Below are 26,399 nucleotides of genomic sequence, written 5' to 3' on the forward strand. Positions count from 1 at the left end.
AACTTGCTTGATGGAATTGATTTCGCCAATGTTATCCCTGGTTAAAACCAAGTCATCAACATATATTAGAATGACAGTGAAGCTTTCGGATTGTTTCTTGATGAAGAGGGAATGATCACTACTTATAACCAGCATCAACAAGAGTTTGAGTGAGCTTAATGTTCCATTGTCTGCTTGCTTGCTTAAACCCATAGAGACTTTTGCAATTTATAAACCAAACCTGGTTGTGACACAACCAAACCGGATGGTATCCTCATATAAAATTTCTTGTCCAAATCTCCATGAAGGAAGGCAGTATTGACGTCCAGCTGTTTCAAATGCCATTTTTTGCTGCTGCTATTACTAACATTACTCGTAGAGTAGTCATTTTGACAACTGAACTAAAAGTATCACCATAATTCACTCCTTGCATTTGAGTGAATTCTTTTGCAACTAGCTTTGTTTTGTGCCTTTCTATGGTGTCATTGAGATTAAATTTTACCCGAAAAATTCATTTGCAACCCACAACCTTCTTGCCTTTTGGGAGTTTAGTGAGACGCCAAGTTCTGTTCTGATTTAGAGCTGTCAATTCAGCTTGTATTGTCTTTCTCCAACGTTCATCTGTAGCCGCTTTCTCATAAGTGCTAGGTTTCGGGTTTGAGGTGATGGCTAGAGAAAGGGATTTATATTTTAGGGTTAGTTTATCATATGACAAGTGTTGTGAGATAGGATATAAAGAGTTAGAGTTAGCAAATTTGCTAGAGTGAGCTACGTGGATTATCATATAGTAGTAGTCCTTCAAATAAACAAGTGGTGTTTTTACTCTTTCATATTTTCTAGTGATGCAATCATGTGTGATGTCGTAGTTTTGTGATACAGGTGCATTGTTAGTGTGTGGTGAGGTAATGGGTGTAATGGTGTGTGAAGAAATTGGTGAGTGCACTGAGTTTAAGAAATGTTCATTTGAATCTATGAGTGTGGTATGTGTGGGTGATTGCAAATAATGTGTAGATGGTGTATCATATTGAAAATGATCAATGCATTGTGGAGTACGAATGGGTACCACAGGAATGTCAGTGCTAATGGAATGTGAAAATAAAAAATGAGTTTCATAAAAAGTTACATTTCTAGATATAAAAATTTTCTTTTATTTTAAATCAACAAGTTGAAAATCCTTTGTTCCTAGTTTAAAATTGAGAAAAGTAATTTTTCTGGCTCTTGGGTCTAATTTTGTTTTTGAATTTGTTAATGTAGAGGCATATGCAAGAGAACTAAATACTCTAAAATATAAAAGATAGGTAAATTACCATACAAAAGCTTATAAGGAATATCATTATCCAATTTAGTATTGGGCAGCCTATTAATTAGGTGATTAACGTGAGCAACTACGTATTGTCAAAAACAGTGTGAAATTCTTGATTGAAACAACAGGTGCTCTAGCAACACCTAAAATATGTTGGTATTTTTGTTGTACAATTCCGTTTTGCTCTAATATTTCTACACAAGAAATTTAGTGTAAAATGCCTGTTGATGCCAAAAAAAAAAGAATTTTAGAGTGAATTCTGATCCATTGTCAGTCTTTATACACTTAACTTGTTTTTCAAATTGTACTATGATAAAATTAAAAAAATTAATAACCAATTGTAATGTCTCAAATTTGGTTTTCATAAAAAAGATTCGAGTGAATCTACTCTTGTCATCTACCACAGTAAAAAAATATCTATGTGCTTTATTGGAAGGGACAAAAATAGAACTCCAAATATCCATATGAACTAAATCAAAACAATCTTTTATTTCAATTGTACGAAGATAAAAAGATAATTTCTTTTGTTTTGTAAAATGACATGAGTCACAAGGAAGTTTTGAAGCAGTAAATCTATAAAAGGATAAAAAAATTTTTTAGTCAAATTAGTTTATGCATGAGTATGTGTCCTAATCTAAGATATCAAATGTTGTTGTGCTCAGTGTGTGAAAGTGTTGTGGGATGAGTAGTAGTCCTAATTGCCGCCAATAAAACTTGCTTGGTTGGAGGAGGGAAAAAGTGAGAGAATTCTATTTCTCTACTCATTGTATATAACCATTCTCTACACTTAGCAATGCCAATCATCTTTGATGTAGATCAATCTTATATCTCACCATACTTGTCATTAACAGTTGACAATGTAAGTTTAATGTTAATTTTGACATAGAGATCAGTTTAAAATCAAAAGAAGGAATGTACAAAACATTTTTCAGAAAAAAAATTTTAGAGAATGTGATTATGCCAATGATGGTGTTGATAGTTTTGGTCTCATTTGACAATATCATTGATTGGAGCAATATTTTAAAAGTTTGCAAAATCTTTTAAGTCGAAAATCACATGATCTATTGCATCGGAGTCAATGACCCATAGTGCAGATTTTAGAGTGATAATGTTCATAATTCTTGTATTAAAATGTAATGCAATGGTTTTACCTGGAATGGAGGTCTGAATGGAATTAGTTAACATCTGGTTTGCATTATGAGGTTGTTACTGCATATTTTTGTCTTTGATAAACTCTAACAAGGCAAATCTTTGTTCTGGAGTGAACTCAGATATTGATATTCCAGTGTTCTCTTAGAGACAATTGAGTTGGGATTGTTTGTTATTGAGTATATCATCATGCTCCTCAGTGATCACGTGATTGATTGTGGTGTTATGTTATTGCCTGTGTGGCCTTACTTGTTACAATGAGAGTATGCCATTGTAGGTCCACGACTTCTACTACTTAGATTTTCTTTAGGGTGGAGAAAATAAGAGTTTGAGTGATTTTGAATCGAACTTATGTTGCTCTTCGAGATTGAAGAATCGTGAGTTGATGGAGGAGATTGGTATTGCTCTAGTTATCAAAACCACCACTCAAAGATCTGCTTATCTGCCATTTTGAGAAATCAATGAATCACAGTGTAATAAGGATTCAGATCTTCTTCCTTCCAACTCGTTGATTAGAATAGTTATGTTTGCCAAGAAAAAATCTTGCGAAATAGACTCTCATCAAACTCTATTAGATCAGTTTGAAGGAAGAGGTAAAAAAGAGAAAAAAGAAAAATGAAAGGAAAGAAAAAAAAATGCGTCAATGACAACTATTGGCCATTTACAACTTTAACATCTCATGTCCTAAGTTATTCAAACGATGATGTTAATGGTTTGACGAAAGGAAGATTGAAAGTTGAGAGAGAAAAAAAAAATTAGTTCTTCCCATTTTAAAAACTTCAAATAATAAAAATTAAAAAAATATTTTGTGATTAACCTTATGTTTTTCCTTATATACTCCAACTATAATTAATTATTATCGACATTAAACTAATAAAAAAATAATCTATATACCAATCTTTTTCATAAAAGTAAGATAAATAATATCTTTCATTTATGAAATAAAAGAGCAAAAAACCAAGACATGTTGAAATAAAATTTAGAATCAATAAGATAGAACACATCTATATCAAAACTAAAATATTTGTTAAATAATATATAATTATTAGTTAAAGACAAGAAAGAAACAACATTAAAAAAAAGAGCATATACCTCCAGGAGACTTTGAAAATTATTTTTGGAATTTAATTTATCTAAAAATAATTTAAAATAATATATCGTTCGTTTTCATTCAAAATAAACAAAGACAAATTGCATGTTAAAATTATATACTGTTAATACATTTTGTGTAAAACGTTTCTTTTACGAAAATTAATTTGTTTTGAAGCAGGAGACCAAGTAAAATAGCTATAATATATGTGTCTTAAATAACACAAATATAGTTCTTCATAAAAAAATGTGCCAATATTATGAATAACTTAATTATAAAATAAGCATTAAAAAAATTATGAGGATATAAAAATAATTAATTTAAGATAAGAAAAGTACTTATAGTTATGCAAAATATCTGGCTAAGTGGTTCTTAAATTTTGAAATCAAATGTATCTAATTTGTATATTGCTTAACTTTTTTTAAACTATGTATTTACAGTATGACAAGATTAACGAGAGCATTTTACAATTATTAAAATTATTATAACTTTCTTCTTTAAACTCAGCCTTTTTTTATCCCATAAATTTGTAAATTCTCTTAAAGCATCGCAAAAATTTAAAAATTCTTTTTAATTGTTCGAAAATTTTCATTGGATGACCAACTCTTGTTAAAATATAAATTCTACAAAATATTCTGTCAATTTTATTCATAACTGTGTATATGTAACCATTTCAAAGATTTATATCATTTGAATATACATCTAGTGCCTTTTTTGTAACAACAGCTCTCTTTTTTTATTTTCATTTGAAATTCCAACTTCATAAAGAATATGCAGTTAATAAGAGAGTAAAAATTTCAAATTTTAAATTTGAATGAAAGTGTAACCATTTCCAATTTTTTTTTTTTAAATTTAGGGATAAGTATTGTTTTGGTTAATAAAGTTTAAGGTCAAAATATCTCCAATATTATTTTGGATTTAAAATTGTCTCCAATGTTTTATTTGGTATCAAAATCGTCTTTTTGACTTTTTACGGACAAAAATACCCTTCACTATCACCACCTTTACCATCACCACCTCCCTTACTCCTATCAAATATCAATAATCAGATTAAAGAATACCAACAATAACACATTATTCAAATTCAAAAACTAATAACATCTAATTCAACAACAAAATCAACATACAACAATAATTAAATCAGAAAAATAACAAATCAAAATCAGAATCAGAAGCAGAAATAAAACATAAGCGACGCAGAAGAAGAAAAAGAAGCAAATGCAGATGTTGAAGCAGAATCGGAAGCAGAAGCCGAATCGGCGAGGTGCAGCAGCGAGGACACGAAGTGGCGGCAGCCGGCAAGGTCGGTAGCAGCGGTAGCAGTGGCGGAACGCGACCCCCTAGCTTGTGTCTCCTTTCTCCCTCGCGAGCTCTCTCTCCATCTGATTCCCAACGGCGATGGCGGCTCCAAACTTCGCCAGCGGCTGTTCCCTGTTCCCCCTCTTCTTCTTTCCCCTCCCCCCTTCCCTTCCTTTCCTTTCTTCTCTTTCCCCTCTTCCTTTTCCCTTCTCTTTCCCCTTGCGTCCTTTTCCCTTTTCCTTTATTTCCTTTCCCCGGCGTTCTTTTTTTTTTATAATTTTTGTTAGGACGAGAGTAATTTAGTAATAAAATTAAAAATTTTATTAAAAATGACGATTTTAATATTAAATAAAATGTTTGAAACAGTTTTAAATTAAAAATAATATTGAGAATGAATTTGATTTTGATTCTAAATTTTAGGAATCAAAAAAATATTTATCCCTAAAATTTAAATACCACCTAACACACATACTAATAGGAGTGAGAACTCATCCTCTCAATCTTTTTTTTATCAAACAAATTTTGTACATAAATACAAAAAAGAATCAACATTATATTGTTCGAGCCTTCCAGGTGAATTAAAGAGTTTTAGAAGATACCACGTCTATGTAAAAATCGTATGTGTTTTTTAATATGTGCATGACATGTTTTATATTATTATTATTATTGTTGTTGGGTTTTAAGTGTTTTACATCATTAAACAATAAGATAAAATAATTGAGATGGTCTTTCAATAAAAGAAGGTAATCGACCATTCTTTGGGATAATAATTTTTGCTAAAAAAAAAACTCTCATTAAATTTATATACAATTTGAACTCAATACCTTTGTTTAAAAATTACGAAAAAAGGCCATTTTTAACGTAAAAAATATATATATCTAGTTTTTTTATTATTTTCATTCAAATTTCTCCTTGTGCATAATTGATTATGTCAAGGTTATTTTTTTCAAAATTCTTCTTTCTTATATCCGTCCAAAAAAATTATATAACATGTCATGCTTTTTTTTAAATCTCAAAAAGTAGGCTTGAAGTACGGAGGTGTTATATAGGAGCATGTCTACCGAGAATTTGTGTTCTTATCTCATTTCTTTTCTTTTTCATACTATTTCTAAAATGATATGGTGCATCGGTGTAGACACAATGTTCTTGAAGGACATTCGAGTATGGTCTTACTAAGCATGCGTGAGTAGTTACAATTACTACTATCATGCTTTATACTATCTGATTATATTCTGGTTTAATAGATAATAGTTCAGACCAAAAAAAAAAAAAAAAAAAAAGTCTATTCAAGAAATTCAATTACTATATCTACCCGACCTCATAGAAATTGGGTGGGACAACTGCAGTTTAATTCTACTTATCCAAATAAGTAACTAACTTTTAAGATATCTTCCACTTATCTAGAGATGAGACCTCAACAACTTTTCTATAAAAAGGAAACAGTTATCAATTAAAAGTGAAACTACTCTAAAAAAGTAGTTATATACTCTACTATAAATACACGAACACTCTTAGTAACTTAAGTATTGGAGTCCTTTACAGGTACTACCCCCCACCTCCTCACAAGGAACTCGGACGACAGCACATCGACATCGATACAATCTTGGCTAAAAATAATCCAATTTTAGGTAATCCTCGGAATATTGGCACCGTTGCCAGAGACCTGAAAATCTATACCCAGTCATGGCGAACAACCATTTTGAAGGATGACATACCTCTCCAACAAGAAAGAACGAGTGGTCCCCATGGAAAGGGAACATTAGGAAACCCTCCTCCACAACGAATCCATTCAGAAATCCATCCACCTAAAAATAAAGAACCTCATCCCACGGAGATATTGAGACTCGTACATAGGTATCGCGGTCGATTAGAATAACTTGAGCAGGAAGCTGAACCACAACGAGAAACAGAAAGAGAATTATGAAGAGGTACGGCGACGAAGAGAACTAAAGAAAAAACAGTCAAAATTAGAGGCCGACCTTCGAAGTCGGAGCAATCGAATTGGTTGGAAAGAAAGCCTTTTTGGAGGAGAAGATCTATAAGTTGAAAAAATCATGTGAGCTAGGGTTCTGATATGGAACCATCGTGCACATCACACAACTTGTTGAACAAGCTTTCTTTTGTTACTTTTGAACAGCAACATAACAATGTAGCCATAAGTAGGGGTGTTCAAATCCAAACCGATCCAAATTAAATCGTTTATCTAATTCAATTTAAATCGAAAACCGATTAAAACCGTACTAATTCGGATTTGATTGGATTTTATTTTTTGCAAACCACTGGATCGGATCGGATTTTGGATTTATTTTTCACAACCAATCTAATCCAATCCAAACCGCACAATGTGTTATAGTAATATTATTTTATTATTATATTTACAATTATCTTTATAGTAATACAAATAGGGAGCCAATTTGCTGACGTGGTGCTCATACGTTGAGTCTGGGAGTTTATTTGCTTACGTGTCGTGACTAGAAATTTTTAGATTTATATTTATAAATTATAAATTATTATTTGCTTAAGTTGTTATTTTCAAATTTTAAGTTTGGGTTGTTTTACATAGGTTGTTATTTTTTAAATTTCAAATTATTTTATTTGTTTGGGTTATTTTAGTTAGGTTGTTATTTTTTAAATTTCAAATTATTTTATTTAAATTGTTATTTTTTTAATTTTATTTAGATTTTACTTAGGTTGTTCTTTTTTATATTATAACACTATTTTTTAAATATCTGTTAATTCTTTTTAGCATTATTTTTTAAAATTTTAATTTTTTTTTAAATTGCAGCTACATAAATTTTTTTAAAGAAATTTAGAGTTTTAAAAAAATTTACGTTAATTATTCTTCGATTGTTACGTACTAATATTATTATATTATTATATTATTATAAAAATTTACGTTATGTTAGAATTTTTAAATTATAATTTGTTTAAGTTGTTATTTTTAAAATTTAAGTTTTGGTTGTTTTATTTAGTTTGTTATTTTTTAAATTTTAAATTAAAGTCAATCAAATTTAAAAAATATTAGTTATGATGCAACTATAAAAGTATAAGTTACGAGAGATGTAAAGCACCACAATTTAAAGTACATCAATCCCTTTCTTTACATATATCTAAAATCTCTCTATTTATTCTAATGGCTGGTATTCACAAAATTGCTGACATCAATCCTACAATCGACAATTTGTGTGTACGTATACGAGTGATACGGTTATGGACACTGCCAAGTTACGGAAATTCTCCATTGCCATACTCAATTGAGATGGTTTGGCTCGATGAAGACGTGAGTTTTCTACTAATGTTTTTTCTATTTTATTTAAAATTTATATTATTTATATTTTAAATTTATTTGTTTATTCCCATCTAATCGTTTTTTTGTTCATTAATTCTAGGGAGGAAAAATACACGCCTCAGTTAAGAAGGCTTTTGTGTCTCGATTCGTGAATTTGCTGGAGGAAGGAATATCTTACCAAATAAGATATTTTGGTGTTGGACTCAATAAGGGTTACTTCAAGACTACACATCATGAATACGTGGTTAATTTAAACCAACGTACTGATGTGCACAGACTTCCAGAATCGTCGAGTATCCCACGATATGGATTTAAGTTTGTGAGTTTTGACACTCTCAATGCTCCTGGGTATGATTGCACCTATTTAGTTGGTAAGTTTATTATTTTAGAAAAAGTATAATTATTTATTTTATTGATAATTTATTCTGCGTTTTTTTTTAACAAATTTATTGACAATAATTTTTTTTATTTTAAATCATTTCAGATGTTGTTGGATATCTTGCTGGAATTGGGAATGAGAAGACTCTTGAAAAGGATGGCAAATCTACCAAATATACTGTTATCGAATTAGAGATTGATGATGGGTAATTATCTATTTATTTTTATAAATATACAAATTTTGCTAATCTCATCTTTTTAAATTATTATTTTAACTTATTTTATTAGAAATATTTTTATTAATATTAATAAGTAACAAATGTATCTTAACTAACATTAAGCTTAGTTAAAATGTTTTAGATTCAAAGCCACCATTTTTAAACGTCTAATTATTTAAATTTAAATTTTTTTAAAAAAAATCACTTCGGATTGATTTAAAAAAAAAAGATTCAAATTTAAAAAAAAATAATAAAAAGCATTCTTTCCGCGGTTTATTTGTTACAAATTTAAAATAATTAATTAATTATTAATTTTTTAAATTGTATTTGATATTTTAATTTTATTATTAAATTTTAAATTTTAAAAATATAAAATATATATAATTTGATATTATTTTATTGGTAGTTACTTTTTTAACATTAAACATTCTATTTGATATAGAAAAATAATGGAGTGTGCACTTTTTGGCAACTATGCACATGAATTAAATGCTTTTCTGGGATCTGGCAATAAGGATGGAGCTGTTGTCGTCTTACAGTTTGTTAGAGTGAAGTTATTTAACGGTAATATTTATCCATATTTTTTTAACAATATATTTTTATATGTGAGCTTTTACTTATTGTTTATGTGAATTTTTACTCATTTTGTATTAAAATAAATTTTTCAGAAAAGATTGTTTTACAAAATTCCATGTATGGCACAAAGATGTTCTTCAATCTTGAAGATACAACTGTCATCCAATTTAAAAATAGGTGGGTATTTTCTTTTTAATTCTTTAGTTCCATACTACGTGTGTGTTATCTAACATAATTTTTTTTTAACTTTATTTATCAAGCTTTGTAAGATTTGAAGAATCTAGAGGTAACATCGGCGGAATTCCAAATGAGGCTGCATTCTTAAAAATTTATCAAGGCAAAACCATCGAGCAGTTAAAAGAATTCGAAACGGTAATTTTTTTTTTAAAATGGAGAAAAAAATAATTGAAATCCGTTGTACATAGATTATTTTTATTTATTCATCTTATTTATTTAAAAAATTCACCAAATTTAGGGAATTTAAATCATTATTTTTTTTTTTCAGAATTCTATTTGTATTGTCTTGGCTACTATAAGTCATATTATGGATACTCCAGACTGGTGGTACGGCCAATGTGAATGCAACAGGTCCACATATGCTTTTACAAAAACTTTCAAATGTTCAAGTTGTGGCCGTCTCCTTTTATCCATAACTCCAAGGTTATTTATTTATTTTTTTTAAATTAAAGTATATGCACATTGGATTAGATATTGAATAAGTCTATATTTAACTTTTTTTTATGTTATTTTTTTTTTAAGCAGATATCGAATAAAGCTTGGTGTCATTGATGATTCTGACTGTGCATGTTTTGTAGTCTTTGACAAGGAGGCAAAACAAGTTTTGGGAAAGAGCTGTGTAGAGATACTTGATCCACTCCTATTGGTAAGATCTAACCAATATTTATTTCTAAAAATATTAGTGAAGATATTTTTATTGGTAATTTTTATATTATTTATTATTAATATATTATGTAATACCCTGCAGAAAGGAGATCTATCGGATACACCTACACTTTTGCTCAACCTAATTGATAAGACCTTTCTCTTCATCGTTGAAGTTCAAATATCTGATAATCCACATTTTTCACCTTCTTATAAAGTTAAGAAGATGACTGATAATGTGGACCTCATAAATAAATTCAAAGAGGCTCACCCTATTCAAATTGTGAGTATAATTATAAGTGTATTTTCTATTAAAAATTAATTTATTTTTTGCTTCCTTGGTCATTAGTAGTATCTAATTTATAATTAATAATTAATTATAATTTTAGGATGTTGACTACACCGGTGGTTTGCTTCCAATTTCAAAAACATCCTCAATCATTGAAGGGGAGAAAGTAAAAGGTGCTAAGGTATTTGTTCAAAAAATAATTTTTTTTTGTTTGTTCTCTCAAAATTAGAAATTAATTTTTTATAATTAATAATTAATTATAAAATCAAAGGTTAGAAAGAAGTCTTTAATTTAACGTGGTATTTTGTACAGAATTTGTTGCTTGAATTCTCCAATGAAGTTGCTGCCAATGATGAATCCGAATTGTTGGAAAATGCTATTACACCAACTAAGCGATTATGCTCGGAGTCGGAAGAATCGAAGGTAGAAGGTGATACCTCAACTTCCAATAAGATCAAGATTGAGAAAGAAACTTGAGAATTTGGATGCACATGTTTTGGAATCCCTTTTAGAGTCTATCTTATAGAATAATGTCAAGCATATGTTTGTTTTGGTGGAAACATTATCTTTTCTTGAGTTGTTATTTTTCTTTTGGTTCTTTTCTATTTTTATGTTTGGAATTTAGAATTTTTTTAAATATAAATTGAAGTTATTTGGTTATTACTTGTGGTTTTATTTTTAATTTGATTTTCACCGTTGATATTCTGATAATATCTAATTTAATATTTAATGTCATAAAGTTATAAATTTTTTCTTTGAATTATTGTTGATACAATTAAGTTAGTTATTAATTTTTAATGTGTATTTATTTTTTAAAAAAAATCTAATTATAATTTTTAATTAAAGTATTATGTTTAGAATTTTAAATTTAAATTCAAATATACTTTTTTTTGAATTTTTACGTAAGCAATTTGACAATATTTTTAAGAATTTATATAATTTATAAGTTATTATGCTAATTACAAAGGAGTATAATAAAGTAAATAGAATTATCAGTCTTATTAAGACGTGAAATTATTTATACTATTTAAAAAAATGTAATACTGTTTAAATTTTAGAAAAAGTATAATAAAGTTAATACTGTTTATGATGAAACTAAAAAAAATTATTTTTAAATTAACAAATTTCTATATTCCTAATAGACAACGGACGTTTGATTAGAAAATTTTATTTAAAAATTTAAAATTTATATTAGCTAATTAGAAAATTCTATTTAAAAATTTTAAATTTGAATTTCTAATACTAATTTCTAATTAAGTAAGTTCTTAACCATTTCAATATTTAAATTTAAATTTTTTTACTTGCCATATTTATAAATTTTTATTATTATCTTTTAGATTATTTCTCCACAATAGAAGTACTTTCATCTTTTTCTCTCTTTTTAAATATTTTTTTCTAAATTTACGATATTTATAAGGTTATTAATTTTTAGATTATATTTAATTTTATTATTTTTATCGATAAATAATAGGATTGATACTATTTATGACAAAACTAATAAAAATTATTTGTAAATTAACAAATTTCTATATTCTTAATAAACAACAAACGTTTAATTAAGAAAGTTTATTTAAAATTTTTTAAATAAACTAGCTAATTAGGAAACTCTATTTAAAAATTTGAAATTTAAAATTCTAATACTAATTCCTAATTAAGTGACTTCTTAACCGTTTTGATTTTTAAATTTAAATTTTTTTGATTTGTCACATTTATAAATTTCTCTGTTTACTTCGTTTACATTGTTATTTTTTATATTATCTCAGCACAACAATAGAGGTATTTTCATCTTTTTCTCTCTTTTTACTTATAAATTATTCATTTTCAATCTCTTTATTTAAGGAAATAAAAAAAAGATTTTAACTGTAAGTTGAATTTATTGATCGTGAGATTAAACTTATATTTATTTGAAAAAAGATACTTTTGAAAAAAAATATATATTATTTTCCATAAAATATGTTTAAATCCATACATTATTATTTTCCATAAAAATATATATTATTTTCCATAAAATATGTTTAAATCCATACCATGTCTTTCATCATTTTTGTCTCAGTATTCAAGCACTATACATGTACTCCTATGTACTCCCGTATCTATGTTTTGATCGATATGTATACCAAAAACAAACGCCGCCATATGTGTACTCCTGTGTACTTTATTTTTTTTAATAATATAAAAAAATTGATAATAAAAATGTATTAGGTATAAGGTATATATATTTTTAATTAGTTAAAAAATTATTTATTTGGTATTTCCAGGTATATATTGAAAGATGCAAGAAGTCCAAAGAGAAGCAAGATCGAAGAGAAAATTGATATTAAAAGACAAAGAAAATACAAAGCGGACCACAATTCAAGGTAGACTTCATACAAAAAATAACTAACATGTCATGAGTATTTTGGACGAATGAAAGCCCATAAAATACAATATTTTCTATATATTATTTAGCTATTGACAAGTAATAAATTATTAATTTACATTGTTTTTGTAATATGTTACTAAATTTGTTTATGAAAAAATTACAGGAAATTCGAGTGATGGTTCCAATGATGTGCATTTTCAATCGGTGTTGTCGAACATTACAAATGGACTCAATACAGGTTAATTTTTGGATGGTTTTTTTTGGAACTTACTTATGTGAATGTACATGCACTTTATGTATTTTGATTTTCCTACTATTTATTCAATTATAAACTTTAACAAAAAATATGTTCAAAAAACTAATATCTCGAGTTATCTTATTAGATAATAACCCAACACCATATCGATCAAGGTCTCCAACTACTAATCTACACTCTGTAGGTGAAAAGGAACGATGTTCCAATATTAGTGATATTAGTAATTCAGGTATCACATGCGAAGCATATGATAGCCCATGTCATCAGACAAGTCAACAACAGTTTCAACAAACATCAAACAATATCGACCAATTGCAAAGCCAGCGTATGTTAATATATGCTTTTATTACTTAAAGACCAAACATTTAACTTTTCAATTGGTCTCTTGAAAACAATCTTTGATATATGCTAAATAATTATTATAGATTCATTGGAGTACTCAAATCGAATTAGATTGCAAAGGGATGCAAGACTGAATAGAAAGATTATGCTACTTCAAAAGAGACATGGTAAGATAAGCATGATAGATTGTAATTATCATAAAGCTAAAATTCTACTTCTTTTATCTTTAATACTACTTTCATAATATATATTCATAACTCAGCTGATTCAAACATTTAATATATATTCATTTTTCTTTTTTTTATAATATAAAGTGCTTGATTTACTATCTCTAATGATTACAGGAGCAAGTACATCTAATTCAAATTTAGATACTAAAGAATTAGAAGAAGTGTGCATAGCTGAAAAAGGAAGACACCTGAGACAAAGAAAAACATTCTTGAAGGAATTGGTTATAAATCTTTCAAAAATTTTTGAAGAAGTTGAGGATATTACTGAAAACACGACTATATTAGATGATTCTGTGCAAATTGAATACCCAGCCATATTCGATGTTGCTGAGAATACAGGTAATCTAAGAAGTAGCAATATCAGCAGTTTATTATTTACTATTGTTATGCTTTTTATAAACAAAAAATTATCGTTTAGTGTTCAAGTTTTTAAAATTCAAACTAAGATATGGTTATATATTATGATTTTTGTATTTGAACATTGATATATTGTAATTCTTATTGTTTGATTAGTGTGCATATAAAACTTAAACCTTGAGGTTGGCACAAAAAAATTGTATTATATGATCTCATCTTTTTAATCTATAAATTGCAGTATTCGGTAATCTTTTATAAATATTATTTTTATACCTAACATGGTGAAAGAAAGATATATTTTTATATAAAGTATTTTTTTCAGATATAACTGAAACATAATTTATTATCTTGGTGATTATTAGATGTGATAGATATTGGTGACCCAGAATTTTTTTGTCGGCATTGCGACGCCATGATGTGGTATGAGGAGAGATCAGAAAAGTCTAAAACAGGATCCAATATTGAGTTCTCAATATGTTGTATGCGAGGGAAGGTACAATTGCCGTTTTTGCAACGTCCACCTCAGCTCTTGCAAGGTTTATTATCTGGAGCAGACCAGAGAAGCAAACACTTTAAGGATAATATAAGAACTTATAATAGCATGTTTTGCTTCACGTCCCTCGGAGGTAAAATAGAGACCTCTATCAATGATGGGACAGGTCCTCCCCAGTTCATTGTGAGTGGACAAAACTACCACAGAATTGGAAGCTTGGTACCAATTGAGGGACAAAGACCAAAATTTGCGCAGTTATATATTTATGATACAGAAAATGAGGTCTCAAACAGGATAGAGATTTTCAGGTTTGTATCATGCATTCCAAACTGATTAAAAAATTATTTAGGTAGTTCGTACTTTGATTTTGGTTAATTATGAATACTAATATTTTTCAATTGATGTTTTATACAGTTCAAGAACAAACAACAACAACATTGACCAGTCCTTAGTTCTAGATCTCAAGGACATGATCGATCAACATAATGTTCTTGCTCACACATTTAGGATAGTGAGAAACTACCTGAATCAAGGAGATATCGCAAATATAAGACTACGGTTGTACCGAAAAAGATCAAAGGATGCAAGAGTCTACAATTTACCATCTTCTAACGAGGTCGCAGCTCTAATAGTAGGAGATTTTGATTCTGGAGATGCAGGGCGTGATATTATAGTTCAATTAAAGTCTGGACATCTGCAAAGGATTCATGAGACACACACCGCATTTATTCCTCTTCAGTACCCTATGATGTTTCCTTACAGTGAAGATGGCTACCAAGAAGACATTCCTTTGCGAGAATCTCATAGGGCTGATGAAAATAGAAAGAGACAGCGTGTGAGTTTAAGGGAGTTCATAGCATTTAGAATACAAGAGAGAAAGGTCGAGTATGCAACCATTGTCAATGGTGGAAGATTATTTCAGCAGTTCTTGGTTGATTGCTTTTCTATGATTGAAGCACAAAGGTTGACCTACTACCGAAACAACCAAACCAAGGTGAGGAGTGATATATACAAAGGGATTCAAGATGCAGTTGTTAGGGGTGAGACACGTGCTTCTAAAGCAGGTAAGCGTATCATCCTACCTGCGTCCTTCACTGGTGGCATGAGATACATGTTTAATAATTGTCAAGATGCTATGGCAATTTGTAAGAAATATGGATATCCAGACCTCTTCATCACAATGACATGTAACTCAAGTTGGCAAGAGATTGGCAGGGTTAACAATCCAAGGAACTTAAAGGTTGAAGACCGGCCGGATATATCGTGTAGAGTATTCAAAATTAAGCTTGACATGATAATCTCGGATCTTAAGCAAGGAATTCCATTTGGAGTGCTAGATGCAGGTATTGCTCATCATCCGACCTTATTTTTAGAGAAATATTCATTTAGATTGTTATAAAATAAATGGCAAAATATTTTCTTACTTAACGTATTGTTGATTTTTTATTATCACCCTTAATTTATCAAAGCACATACATAAAATAGATAGTTTAAATATAACATATAACTTTTTTTTTTGTCTTTTTGGTATAAGGGATGTATACGGTGGAATTCCAAAAAAGAGGTCTACCACATGCTCACATTCTTTTGTGGTTAAGTGGAGACCATAAGATAACAACGACAACTCAAATTGATCAATTAATATCTTCAGAGTTGCCAGATCCTGCTCAGCATCCAAAATTGTTTAGAGCTGTATCTACATATATGATTCATGGACCATGTGGTAGAGCATTCTCAAAATCTCCCTGCATGAAAGATGGGTACTGCACCAAATATTATCCCAAGACATTCAGTAAAACCACAGTTATCGATGATAGTGGATACCCATCATATAGAAGACGAGACACATGGGTGGTTACTGAGAAGAAGGGAGTCCATATGGATAATAGGAATGTGGTTCCATACAATGCATATCTACTGATGTCTTATCAAGCGCATGTTAATGTAGAGTACTGCAACAAGTCGAATGCTATCAAATATTTGTTCAAGTATGTGAATAAAGGTCCAGACAGGGTAGCAGTTGGAGTTACAAAGGAAGCTTCCAGTGGAGAGGATGCTCAGGTTATTGATGAGATCAAACAATTCTATGATTGCAGATATTTGTCTGCATGTGAGGCTGTGTGGAGAACCTTAGCGTATGATATTCATCAAAGGTGGCCTTCAGTGATGAGATTAACCTTTCATTTGCCTGGAGAGCAAAATATCATCTTTAAAGATGATGACGATCTTGAAGAAATCGTGGAAGAAGAGGAAGGAAAATGTACAATGTTCTTAGCATGGATGGAGGCCAATAAAAAATTTGAAGCAGGTCAAACTTTGACGTATGCTGAGTTTCCAAATCAATTTGTTTATGATAGAGAATCAAGGGTGTGGCATCCACGCAAAAGAGGGTATTCTATCGGGAGGTTAAATTATGTTCCACCGGGTACAGGTGATATTTATTATATGAGAATTTTGTTAGCTGTTCAGAGAGGTTGCACAACATATGAGTCTATTAGGACAGTTAATGGAATTACATATTCTAGCTTCCAAGATGCTTGCTATTCCATGGGACTACTGTGCGATGATAGGGAATTCATTGCAGCTATTAATGAGGTAGCTGAACTTGCATCTGGTCATCAATTGAGAAAATTATTTGCGATGCTACTGATATCTAATAGCATTAGCAACCCAGAGCGTGTTTGGAATGCAACTTGGACATTATTGGCTAATGGAATACTATATGAGAGGAGAAAAGCTTTGAAAAACCAAGGTATTTTACTATGTCTTTTTTTATATATCAAGATTGTATTCTCTTATTATCTTTATTTTTATTAAGAATATTAATAATTTTATTTTAGAATTATTTATTAAATATTTCATAAAACCACTATGTGCTTTTTCTAGGACTAAGCATGACTGATGACGAATTGAAAAACCTCTGCCTTATTGAGATTGAGAAGATACTCAACAGCAATGCGAGATCTTTAAGAGACTATCAATCAATGCCATATCCTGAGATGTCTCATGTTCGCCTTTTTCAGAATAAGCTAATAGAGGAGGAGTTAGCATATGACACAAATGAGTTGACTCATACAAACTTATATACAGAACAAAAGATGACTCATGAGCAAAGGTTAGTATTTGATGAGATACTCAATGCTGTTGTTACAGACTCTGGTGGTTTTTACTTCGTTTATGGGCATGGTGGGTGTGGTAAGACATTTATTTGGAATGGACTTTCTTCTGCTATTCGGTCTAGAGGAAAAATTGTTTTAAATGTCGCATCCAGTGGAATTGCTTCTTTACTCCTACCTGGTGGCAGAACGGCTCATTCTAGATTTTCAATACCCATTACAATTACTGATGAATCTACTTGCAACATCAAGCATGGCAGTTTGAAGGCTGAGCTGCTCATCCAAAGTAGCTTAATAATTTGGGATGAAGCTCCAATGCTCAATAAAATGTGCTTTGAAGCACTTGATCGGACGCTCAGGGATCTTATGTCAGTTACCGATCAACATAAGATACATCAACCATTTGGTGGTAAGGTTGTTGTTCTAGGAGGTGATTTCAGACAGATACTTCCGGTGATTCCGAAAGGAAGTAGACACGATATATTGGCATCCGCTATTAACTCATCCCATCTGTGGTCATTTTGTAAGGTTCTGAACCTGCATACGAATATGAGGCTTCTAATGTCTTCTTCGGATCAAGATGAAGGTGAAATGAAGAGATTTGCTAATTGGATACTTGATGTTGGAAATGGAAATATTGGCTCTGTTGTTGGTGATGAATCAGAAGTTGAAATTCCAAATGATCTATTGATTACAACTACTGATGACCCTCTCTCTCATTTGGTAGACTTTGCATATCCAAATTTGTTGCAAAACATGTCAGATTACAGGTATTTTCAGAGTAGGGCAATTCTTGCACCCACGCTTGAGAGTGTCGAGAAGGTAAACGATTTTGTCTTGACAATCTTTCCAGGGATGGAAAAGGAGTATTTGAGCTCTGACACAACATGTCAAGCTGATGAGAATGAAGATGTACAACAAGAGTGGTTCACACCAGAGTTCCTAAATGACATCAAATGTTCGGGACTACCCAATCACAAGTTGACTTTGAAGCCAGGAGTCGCTGTAATGCTACTGCGAAACATAGACCAGACTTCAGGTTTATGCAACGGGACAAGATTAATAGTTAACGAACTTGGCAGCAATGTAATTGGAGCGACAGTAGTGACCGGTAGAAATATTGGAGATAAAGTGTACATTCCAAGAATGAACTTGATCCCTTCAGATTCAGGATTGCCATTTAAGTTCCAACGGAGACAATTTCCATTGACAGTATGCTTTGCAATGACCATTAACAAGAGTCAGGGTCAATCATTATCACATGTAGGGCTTTATTTGTCAAAATCAGTGTTTACCCATGGACAACTTTATGTTGCTTTGTCAAGAGTTAAGAGTCGCAGTGGCCTCAGGGTTTTAATTCTAGATGAAGACGGCAATCCAAAGTCATCAACAACAAATGTCGTGTTCAAAGAGGTTTTTAATAATATTTAGGTAAGAATAATATTATTTTTATTTTAATAGCATGTTATGATTTATACTTTTGTACAAATATTTACTATAGATATTACTAATTTATCTATAACTCTTTTTTCAGATTTGAAATGAAATGTGTAACAAGGAGCACAACATCCTATGCCAATTGCTTTTCTAATGAAGTTAGTAAGATACTAGGTTATCGATCGATAAATTTTTATTAGCTTTTTATACAAAATTTAGTGTAAAATTAACATGCTATTATTACAGTTATATATGTTCTTATTTTTTTCATGTCTCCCTCCTTATGGTTTAAGAATATTATAAACTTCAAACTTTTCTATTTATATTTTACTTTGAATAAAGATAAAACAACATATTTAACACGTTTATTATATAACTACGATGATAGTGTTATACTAAATTTAAAAAAATATATAGTTATAAAATATTATTTTTAATTTAACTTATCAAATTTAAATATAAGCCCGTGCATCGCACGGGTTTAACACTAGTACTTATAACATATACAATTTGTTATACATTTTTATATTTTTTAAGTATCATTATTATTTAATAAATGTTTTATGTTCAAAATGTGATTTATTTATTTATTTTAACTAACCTATTAACTTTATTTCTATTGTTATGTTATCATTGGTTTTTTTAAGATATTGTTAAGATTTGTTATGTCATTGTTGGTTATTTAAAATTTGATGTTGAGACTTGATATATATATTTAATTTTTTTAATTTACAAAACCGCGAATTCAATTCAATTCAAACTGCTCGAAATTGGTTCGGATTGGAACGGATTTTTAAAATAAAATCATTTAATCCAAATCACACCGCAAGTAAACATAGTGTTCGGATCGGATAAATTTTTGACTCAAAACCGATTCAAACTGCACCGCAAACACCGCTAGCCATAAGGGCCTCTATATTCACGAGGAATGTCGACAAAAAGCTTCTCTTCCCAATAGTCCGCTTCCATATTTCACTTTGAAAGGCCTCGGAAGAAGCTCAAAACACACTTCAAATTTATACTGATTTTTTTTTTGTGACTGAAATAAATTAAACAAAGAAAAACAAAACAAATAAAACAAGGAACTGCTTAAATAGAGGGGCAGTCCTGTTTAAGACTACTCTTAAACTCCTCCCAAGGTGAAAGAAGCTCCACATGCGAAAGTTGTAACTTCATCGCCATCTTTGCCATAGTATCTGTCACCGTGTTTGCATCTCTCATAATCAAACGAAAGTCAACACGCCAATTCCAATGCATGATATCTCTTATTTTGAGCACCAATGGATCAATAAACCCAAAATCATCTTGAGTAACAAGATTAAATGCTTCCATACAATCCGTCTCACAAATAACATCTCGTTGACCCACATCCCAAGCTAAGAGATATCCTCTCCAAATAGCAAACAATTCTCCTTGAAGAATAATACTATTACTCTCAATCATTCCCAAATACCTCCTTTGCCAGCTCCCATTACAATCTCTAATAATACAAGCAAAACCAACACTATCACCCGAACAAAAATAACTAGCATCACAATTAATCTTAAAAGTACCAATGGATGGGAGATTCCAAAAACCATTTAGAGTAGAGGGAAGGAACATACGTTGTAATTCAAAAATATTCCTAAACTCTTTTTCTGAGGTAAATGCCAGACAAATCACTTTTTCCGGAGGCCAAATTTCATGGGAATTAAATATGTCATTATTCCTTACTCGCCATATCCACCAAAGTCTCGAAAAGAACTTGAACAGATGCTCTCTGCTATGATACAAGAACCAGTTCTTCAAATCCAAAGGATGACAAGAAATATCCAACTTATGCCAGATAAGCTAAGCTTTTGGACAATCCCGAATACAATGTAAAACCGATTCCTGGTTAAAAAGACATCTTGGACACTTATCCGATGACGACATCCCTCTTCTAAAGCGAAAACTTGCAGTAGGAAGAACCTCCTTAAGACACAACCAAGCCAAAAACTTATACTTTTCCGGAACAAGCTAACGCCAAAGCCAAATTTATACTGATTTAATACCTTCATAAGAATACAATTTTGGTTTGACAAAAAGTAAATAATACAATTTTACCCGAAAAATAAAATAATATAGTTCGTTTTGGGTTTAGGGTTATCCAAAATATCCACCCAGCAACAATGATTAAATTCTCTAACACTAAAGTTTTCAAAAGATCATGTGAATACTGTCAAGAAACATTTTCATAAACATGTTCAGGATTCAAAATTTAATTACAAAAAAGATAAAAAGAAAAGAAAAGTTTATCGAAGTAAAAAGAATTCCATGTACAGTAGGGCTAATCCAAACATTTCCCGTTTTAGTATTTGCGTACATTGTTTGACAAAATTCTTTGCGACTCCCATTAAGTAATTGTTAGCAGCTAATTCTGAATCAACAAATTATTATCAGCTAGAGCTAACATCAACTCCTCTTTGCTTCAGATATTCCTTGGCCTCCACAATGTCCTAGATAGAAGCAACATTCTTAATCAACAAGCGCATTCATAATAACATTAACAATTGTAGGACTACTTAAAAAATCAGCTCTATTTGGAGAACAGAATTATATTCTAATCCTTCTGCCCCATGCTTAACATTCCCATAAGTAAAAGGATCAATACGTAGATGAAACAACAACAAAACACCAAAAACATTAGGACCATCAAAATTACATGGTTAATACCAAAACCAGTAAAGAATTGAAGTGAATTACATTGGAGCCCAAGATACAGAACAACCTGCGATAGCTGAGGAAGGAATATTTGACATTTTTTGTGGTTCTATTTTCAAGTGAACTTCTTGGATAGGGTAGTTTAGCAAATCTGTTATTATTACTTCCTTTTATTTATCTTTATATTTTCCTTTACATTTGTTTTAACTTCATTTTTGGAAGGATCTCTTCTCCTCCAACAACCTTTTTAATCTCAACAATATCCAGTTTTACATTCTAAAAACAAAGAAGAAAAGTATCCATGAAATGAAAACATTTTTCTATCCTGAAATTATTTCAATTCATACTCACATCCAAGCATATCTATATATATGACAGGCACTATGAAATGCACATGCCATGACTAATAATAGAAGACATCAATACCAACAGAAGGATAGAATGATACCTCTTGCAACAGCAGAGCTTCTTGAGGACAGGTTGGGAAATTCATCAGACCAACTCCAACCATTAACAGACCATAACATCCTAAAGACACAACAAAATAGATTGGTAGCTGTGCGGACAGAAATAAGGTATAGTCAGTATCATGCAAATTATCATTCTAAAATAATAATAACAATAATGAAGAAAGTAAATTGCCAATGGTATTGGTTCAGTGGGAAAAGATTTAAGCTTTTTGCTTGTGGGCAAACAAATTAACAAGGTCTGTTGCATGCTATGTTGCATTGGTAAGGGAATGGTGCGGATTCGAGTACATACAAAAAACATTTTTTTTACAAAAGAGTGGAATATTTATGCGTGAAAAAGGTGTAGCACTTAAAAGGTGTAGCTAAAATTTAGGTCATATTTTTATTATTTGGCAAAACTTTTTAACTTGATCACACTAATGTCTTAGATTTTTCAAATTGAAAAGTGTTTCCAAATAGTAAGAAGTGTGACCTTAATTTTAGCTACACTTTTAAGGTGTTGCCAAAGTTTCATAGCCACCATGTATATATTAAACGATACAAAAATCTAGCTAATTTTATACAATATAAAACTAAAACTTTATATGATAAATGAAACACATACCAATTTTAACCTAAAAATAATAGTGTATAGTGTTGCTCAAACTTTCATCTATAATTAGAAAGCTAAACAACTTTTTTTTTTTAATACTGAAGATAGTGAGACTCGAACCCGCAACCTCTTAGGCGAGTATGGGGGAAACTATGCCATTTGAGCTATAACTCGTTAGCAGAAAGCTAAACTACTTAAAATGCACTAAACTAAAATTCATATGATTTATAAAAGAGTTATCCTAATAATTTTTTCTTTCCAAGGTCTGCACTCTCTTGTATATATTTACCCACTCAATCTCGACTAACCACATATTTGCTAAATATAGGAAAATCCCAAACCATATTGCAGAAAATGGAGGGAAAAAAAGAGAAATAAACAAATTAAAATACTTTAAAAGGAAAAGGAAGAGGGTTTTATGGCGTTCAGCAGTGTGTGACTAGGAATGATCAGCTCAAGGCTGTCTGCAAGACACAGCAGAGATGACAAGTGGCAACTCACCATGGATCCACCACCTCTGAAACTGCTGATCAAGCTTGCTCACATCACCGTCGGGCAGCTGCTGTTTTGTTGCCATCGATGATTGGAGGACAAGAATGGTGGTGGGTAAGTGAGATCATGGTACCTAGAAGTGTTTGCGCGGACCAGAAGCGTATACGTACCAGACTACCAGATACGGATACTTTGGCAATTTTGCCATACCAGTTGCAACACAGCTTGCATGTGACCCTTGCCCAAAATTTTCGGAAACCCAAAAAAGAAAACTAAAAAGATAAACAAAGAATCAAGCATATGATAACATAAGTACTTACCAGCCAAGTATGACTACGTGGAATTACAGATGATTGTAAGAGGCCAATCCATAATGCAGTGATGGCCACCACCAATGAGAAAATCTTCACAATGTGCTTCATTTATCAATCTGAAATTTGATAAAGTCTATAAATATTATCAAATGCTTATTACATAGGATATTATGAGGATGTTTGGATGCTCTCTTAGGTGGCTAAAGATAAAAACACAAAATTTCTTTGGGAGCTCCATTGCAACAAATATAAAGATAAAAATAAAAAATAAAACAAAACAAAAGAATCAAAGAACATCCCCTCCAGTATCATGAATCCCATTAACGGTGGTGGCAAGTGGCAAAAGGATAAATTAAGACAACAGATAGAAAAATAATGGAAGAGAACAATCTAACCAGATAGAGCTTGGAAAAGGCGTTGTCAAGTTGAAAACAAATGAGTTAATCTGCACCTATCGCTTATCAAATGTATTCAACTGCTAAAATGGATATATAGCCTAATCTGTGCATGCAATGGCAATTGCAATTACAATTAACAAATAGGCACATAATAGTGCAGAACAATTTACTATCACCAGCTAAGGTAAAACAAGAATCAATAGTAACTAGAATCAGTAAGAGAAAAAGATCCTCTTGTACTACTTGATCAATATTAATTATTTTTCCACTTCCATCAGACGGGATCTCCATGACGTTCATTTCATTGTTTACAATGACTCAAAGCCCATGCGCAATTTTCCCCAGCATCACTTGGAAGTTTAAGAGAGAGTGTTGCGCAGCCGTTTGAGAGAGAGGTTCAAAATTAGCAAGGTTCTAAAAACCGAATCGGTCATTGAACCGCTTTAATCACTGGTTCACTGATTCACTCGTGGTCTAACAAAAAAAACCGTTATAACAAAATAATAAATATCCTAAAACATAATTTTAGTCTAATATAAATCTTAAGATGTCTTCTAAATTTAAAACACTACACAATGTCATCAATCAAAGTCTTATGAACTTATTTAAGTACAAACTCAAAATTGAAACAAAAAAACAAAACAGCAGCAATTCAGTCCCAGCAGCACATAACTACGCAAAGAAATCACAAAACACTATATAACTAAAATCAATAAATCATGAAGACAGTCACCATGTAAGCATAACTAAGTCACAAATAAAACACAAACACAAACACAAAACAGCAGCAATCCCGTCTCTAGCAGCACATCACTATGCAAAAAAACACAATCCTACATAAATAAAATCAATATATCATGAAGACAGTGACCATCTAGGCGTAATTAAGTCACAAAACAGTAAAACACAAACACAAAACAGCAGCAATTCAATCTCCAGCAGCACATTACTATGCAAAGAAATCACAGAATCCTACATAACTGAAATAAATAATCATGACAGTCACCATCTAAGCATAATTAAATCACAAAACAGTAAAACAAACACAAACACACACAAAACAGCAGCAATTCAGTTTCCAGCAGTACATCACTACGCAAAGAAATCACAAAACACAAAACATCAGCACAACAACAGCACAGCAGAACATATGCTGAATTAACTGACTTAACAATCTAAGCACAATTAAGCCCAAAGCATAGTTTTAATTGACTTAATTAAATACAAAAAAGCTCAGCAGTGAACAGCAGTGAGCCAAAAAACACAGCACCGCAGCGAAGAAGACACAAACCAGTGTACAACACAGCATAGCAGTAGTGAGCAGAGACATTCAATAATCAATATAATTTGATAATTTCTGAACTAAAAAACAAACACGAACAGCAGGCACTAGTAGTGAGCTATGTGATACAATAAGGGTAGTAAGCACCAACTTAAATTACAAGTATTCCTTTAGGCAATGATCATAAAATTTATCATCAAGAAACTTTAACAAAATTTAACAACAGAAAGAAAAAGCACAAACAAACCAGTAATAATTTATCGGTATAAATTTATCATCAATCAGTAAACCAGTAACAGTTAATCAACCCAGAACAAACAAGAACAAGCCAGTAAATCAATCCAGAATAAACAAGAACAAGCCAGTAACAGTTAATCAACCCAGAACAAACAAGAACAAGCAGTAACAGAGTTAAAATTTATTATCAAGCAGTGAGCAAAGCCAATCAAACAAGAAAAAGCACCGAGCACTGACGGAGTATCCGAGGCATTACCTTCCGCGAGGGCAGTGACCAGAGATTTGAGGGAGAGCCACAGACGACGAGAAGCTGGCGACGAACACTGGCGAGCTGGCGACGGGCGACGGGGAGCTGGCGACGAACACGACAGAGGGACGACGGCGGAGCAGGACCTGGAGACGCTGGCGTCGGGGGAATGGAAGGGCCTTGGAGCACAACAAAACAGGAGGATTGGCGAACGACTACGACGAACCAGGCGGCGACAGTGAGACCAACGGCGGCGCGATGGAGGCTAGGGTTGTGTTTTTGGGAGAAATAATGAGAGTATGTATGAGACTCAGGAATCAGAAATGGGGCTCGAGAAAGAGCGGGGGGGGGCAAGGGCTTCAGATGACTGAGGACGAGAACCTGGCTCTTCTTTTTAAAACAAAACGCAAAACGACGCTGTTTCACAGAAATCGGCTGGGTTCCGATTCGGTCCGACCGTCCGGTTTTCGACCGGTTCAACGGTTTTAAAGCGAATTTTAAAATAGCGGTTTTTGTTGTTGGACCGGAAGGTTCGGTTCGGTTTGCAAAAAACCATGAAAATTAGGGATCTTTCATATCTTATACGAGCGGCATTTTAGGGAATTTCACTTTAGTGCCCGCTTAAAAAAAAGGTAATCGT

General features: G+C 31.3%; 2 protein-coding genes across 3 annotated transcripts; one reads left to right on the forward strand and one right to left on the reverse strand.

Annotated features, from left to right (window-relative positions):
* Positions 1 to 2,075: 2,075 nt before the first annotated feature.
* LOC112805882 (uncharacterized) lies at positions 2,076 to 17,873 on the forward strand. The gene is made up of 20 exons (XM_072198315.1): positions 2,076 to 2,141; positions 8,210 to 8,480; positions 8,594 to 8,693; positions 9,148 to 9,269; positions 9,374 to 9,458; positions 9,542 to 9,653; positions 9,787 to 9,941; positions 10,044 to 10,137; positions 10,765 to 10,882; positions 12,978 to 13,052; positions 13,255 to 13,395; positions 13,496 to 13,579; positions 13,757 to 13,981; positions 14,238 to 14,243; positions 14,362 to 14,800; positions 14,907 to 15,835; positions 16,027 to 16,752; positions 16,924 to 17,244; positions 17,379 to 17,687; positions 17,797 to 17,873. The coding sequence occupies exons 1-20, from the start codon at positions 2,076 to 2,078 to the stop codon at positions 17,871 to 17,873; spliced, it is 4,455 nt and encodes a 1,484-aa protein (XP_072054416.1).
* A 3,367-nt stretch (positions 17,874 to 21,240) lies between these two features.
* Positions 21,241 to 26,389, reverse strand: LOC112697392 (dolichol-phosphate mannose synthase subunit 3). 2 transcript variants are annotated; one of them, XM_072197540.1, is made up of 5 exons: positions 25,769 to 26,128; positions 23,602 to 23,711; positions 23,291 to 23,553; positions 22,176 to 22,283; positions 21,241 to 21,522 (listed from the first exon to the last, which is right to left on the reverse strand). In XM_072197540.1, the coding sequence occupies exons 3-5, from the start codon at positions 23,364 to 23,366 to the stop codon at positions 21,479 to 21,481; spliced, it is 228 nt and encodes a 75-aa protein (XP_072053641.1). In that variant the 5' UTR covers positions 23,367 to 23,553; positions 23,602 to 23,711; positions 25,769 to 26,128; the 3' UTR covers positions 21,241 to 21,478. The 2 variants fall into 2 exon arrangements, with proteins under 2 accessions (XP_072053641.1, XP_025606328.1); XM_025750543.3 differs by lacking the exon at positions 23,291 to 23,553 and having other exon boundaries at positions 25,769 to 26,389.
* Positions 26,390 to 26,399: the final 10 nt, after the last annotated feature.

This window comes from Arachis hypogaea, chromosome 6 (assembly GCF_003086295.3).
Source record: "Arachis hypogaea cultivar Tifrunner chromosome 6, arahy.Tifrunner.gnm2.J5K5, whole genome shotgun sequence".
NCBI classification, from domain to species: Eukaryota; Viridiplantae; Streptophyta; class Magnoliopsida; order Fabales; family Fabaceae; genus Arachis; species Arachis hypogaea.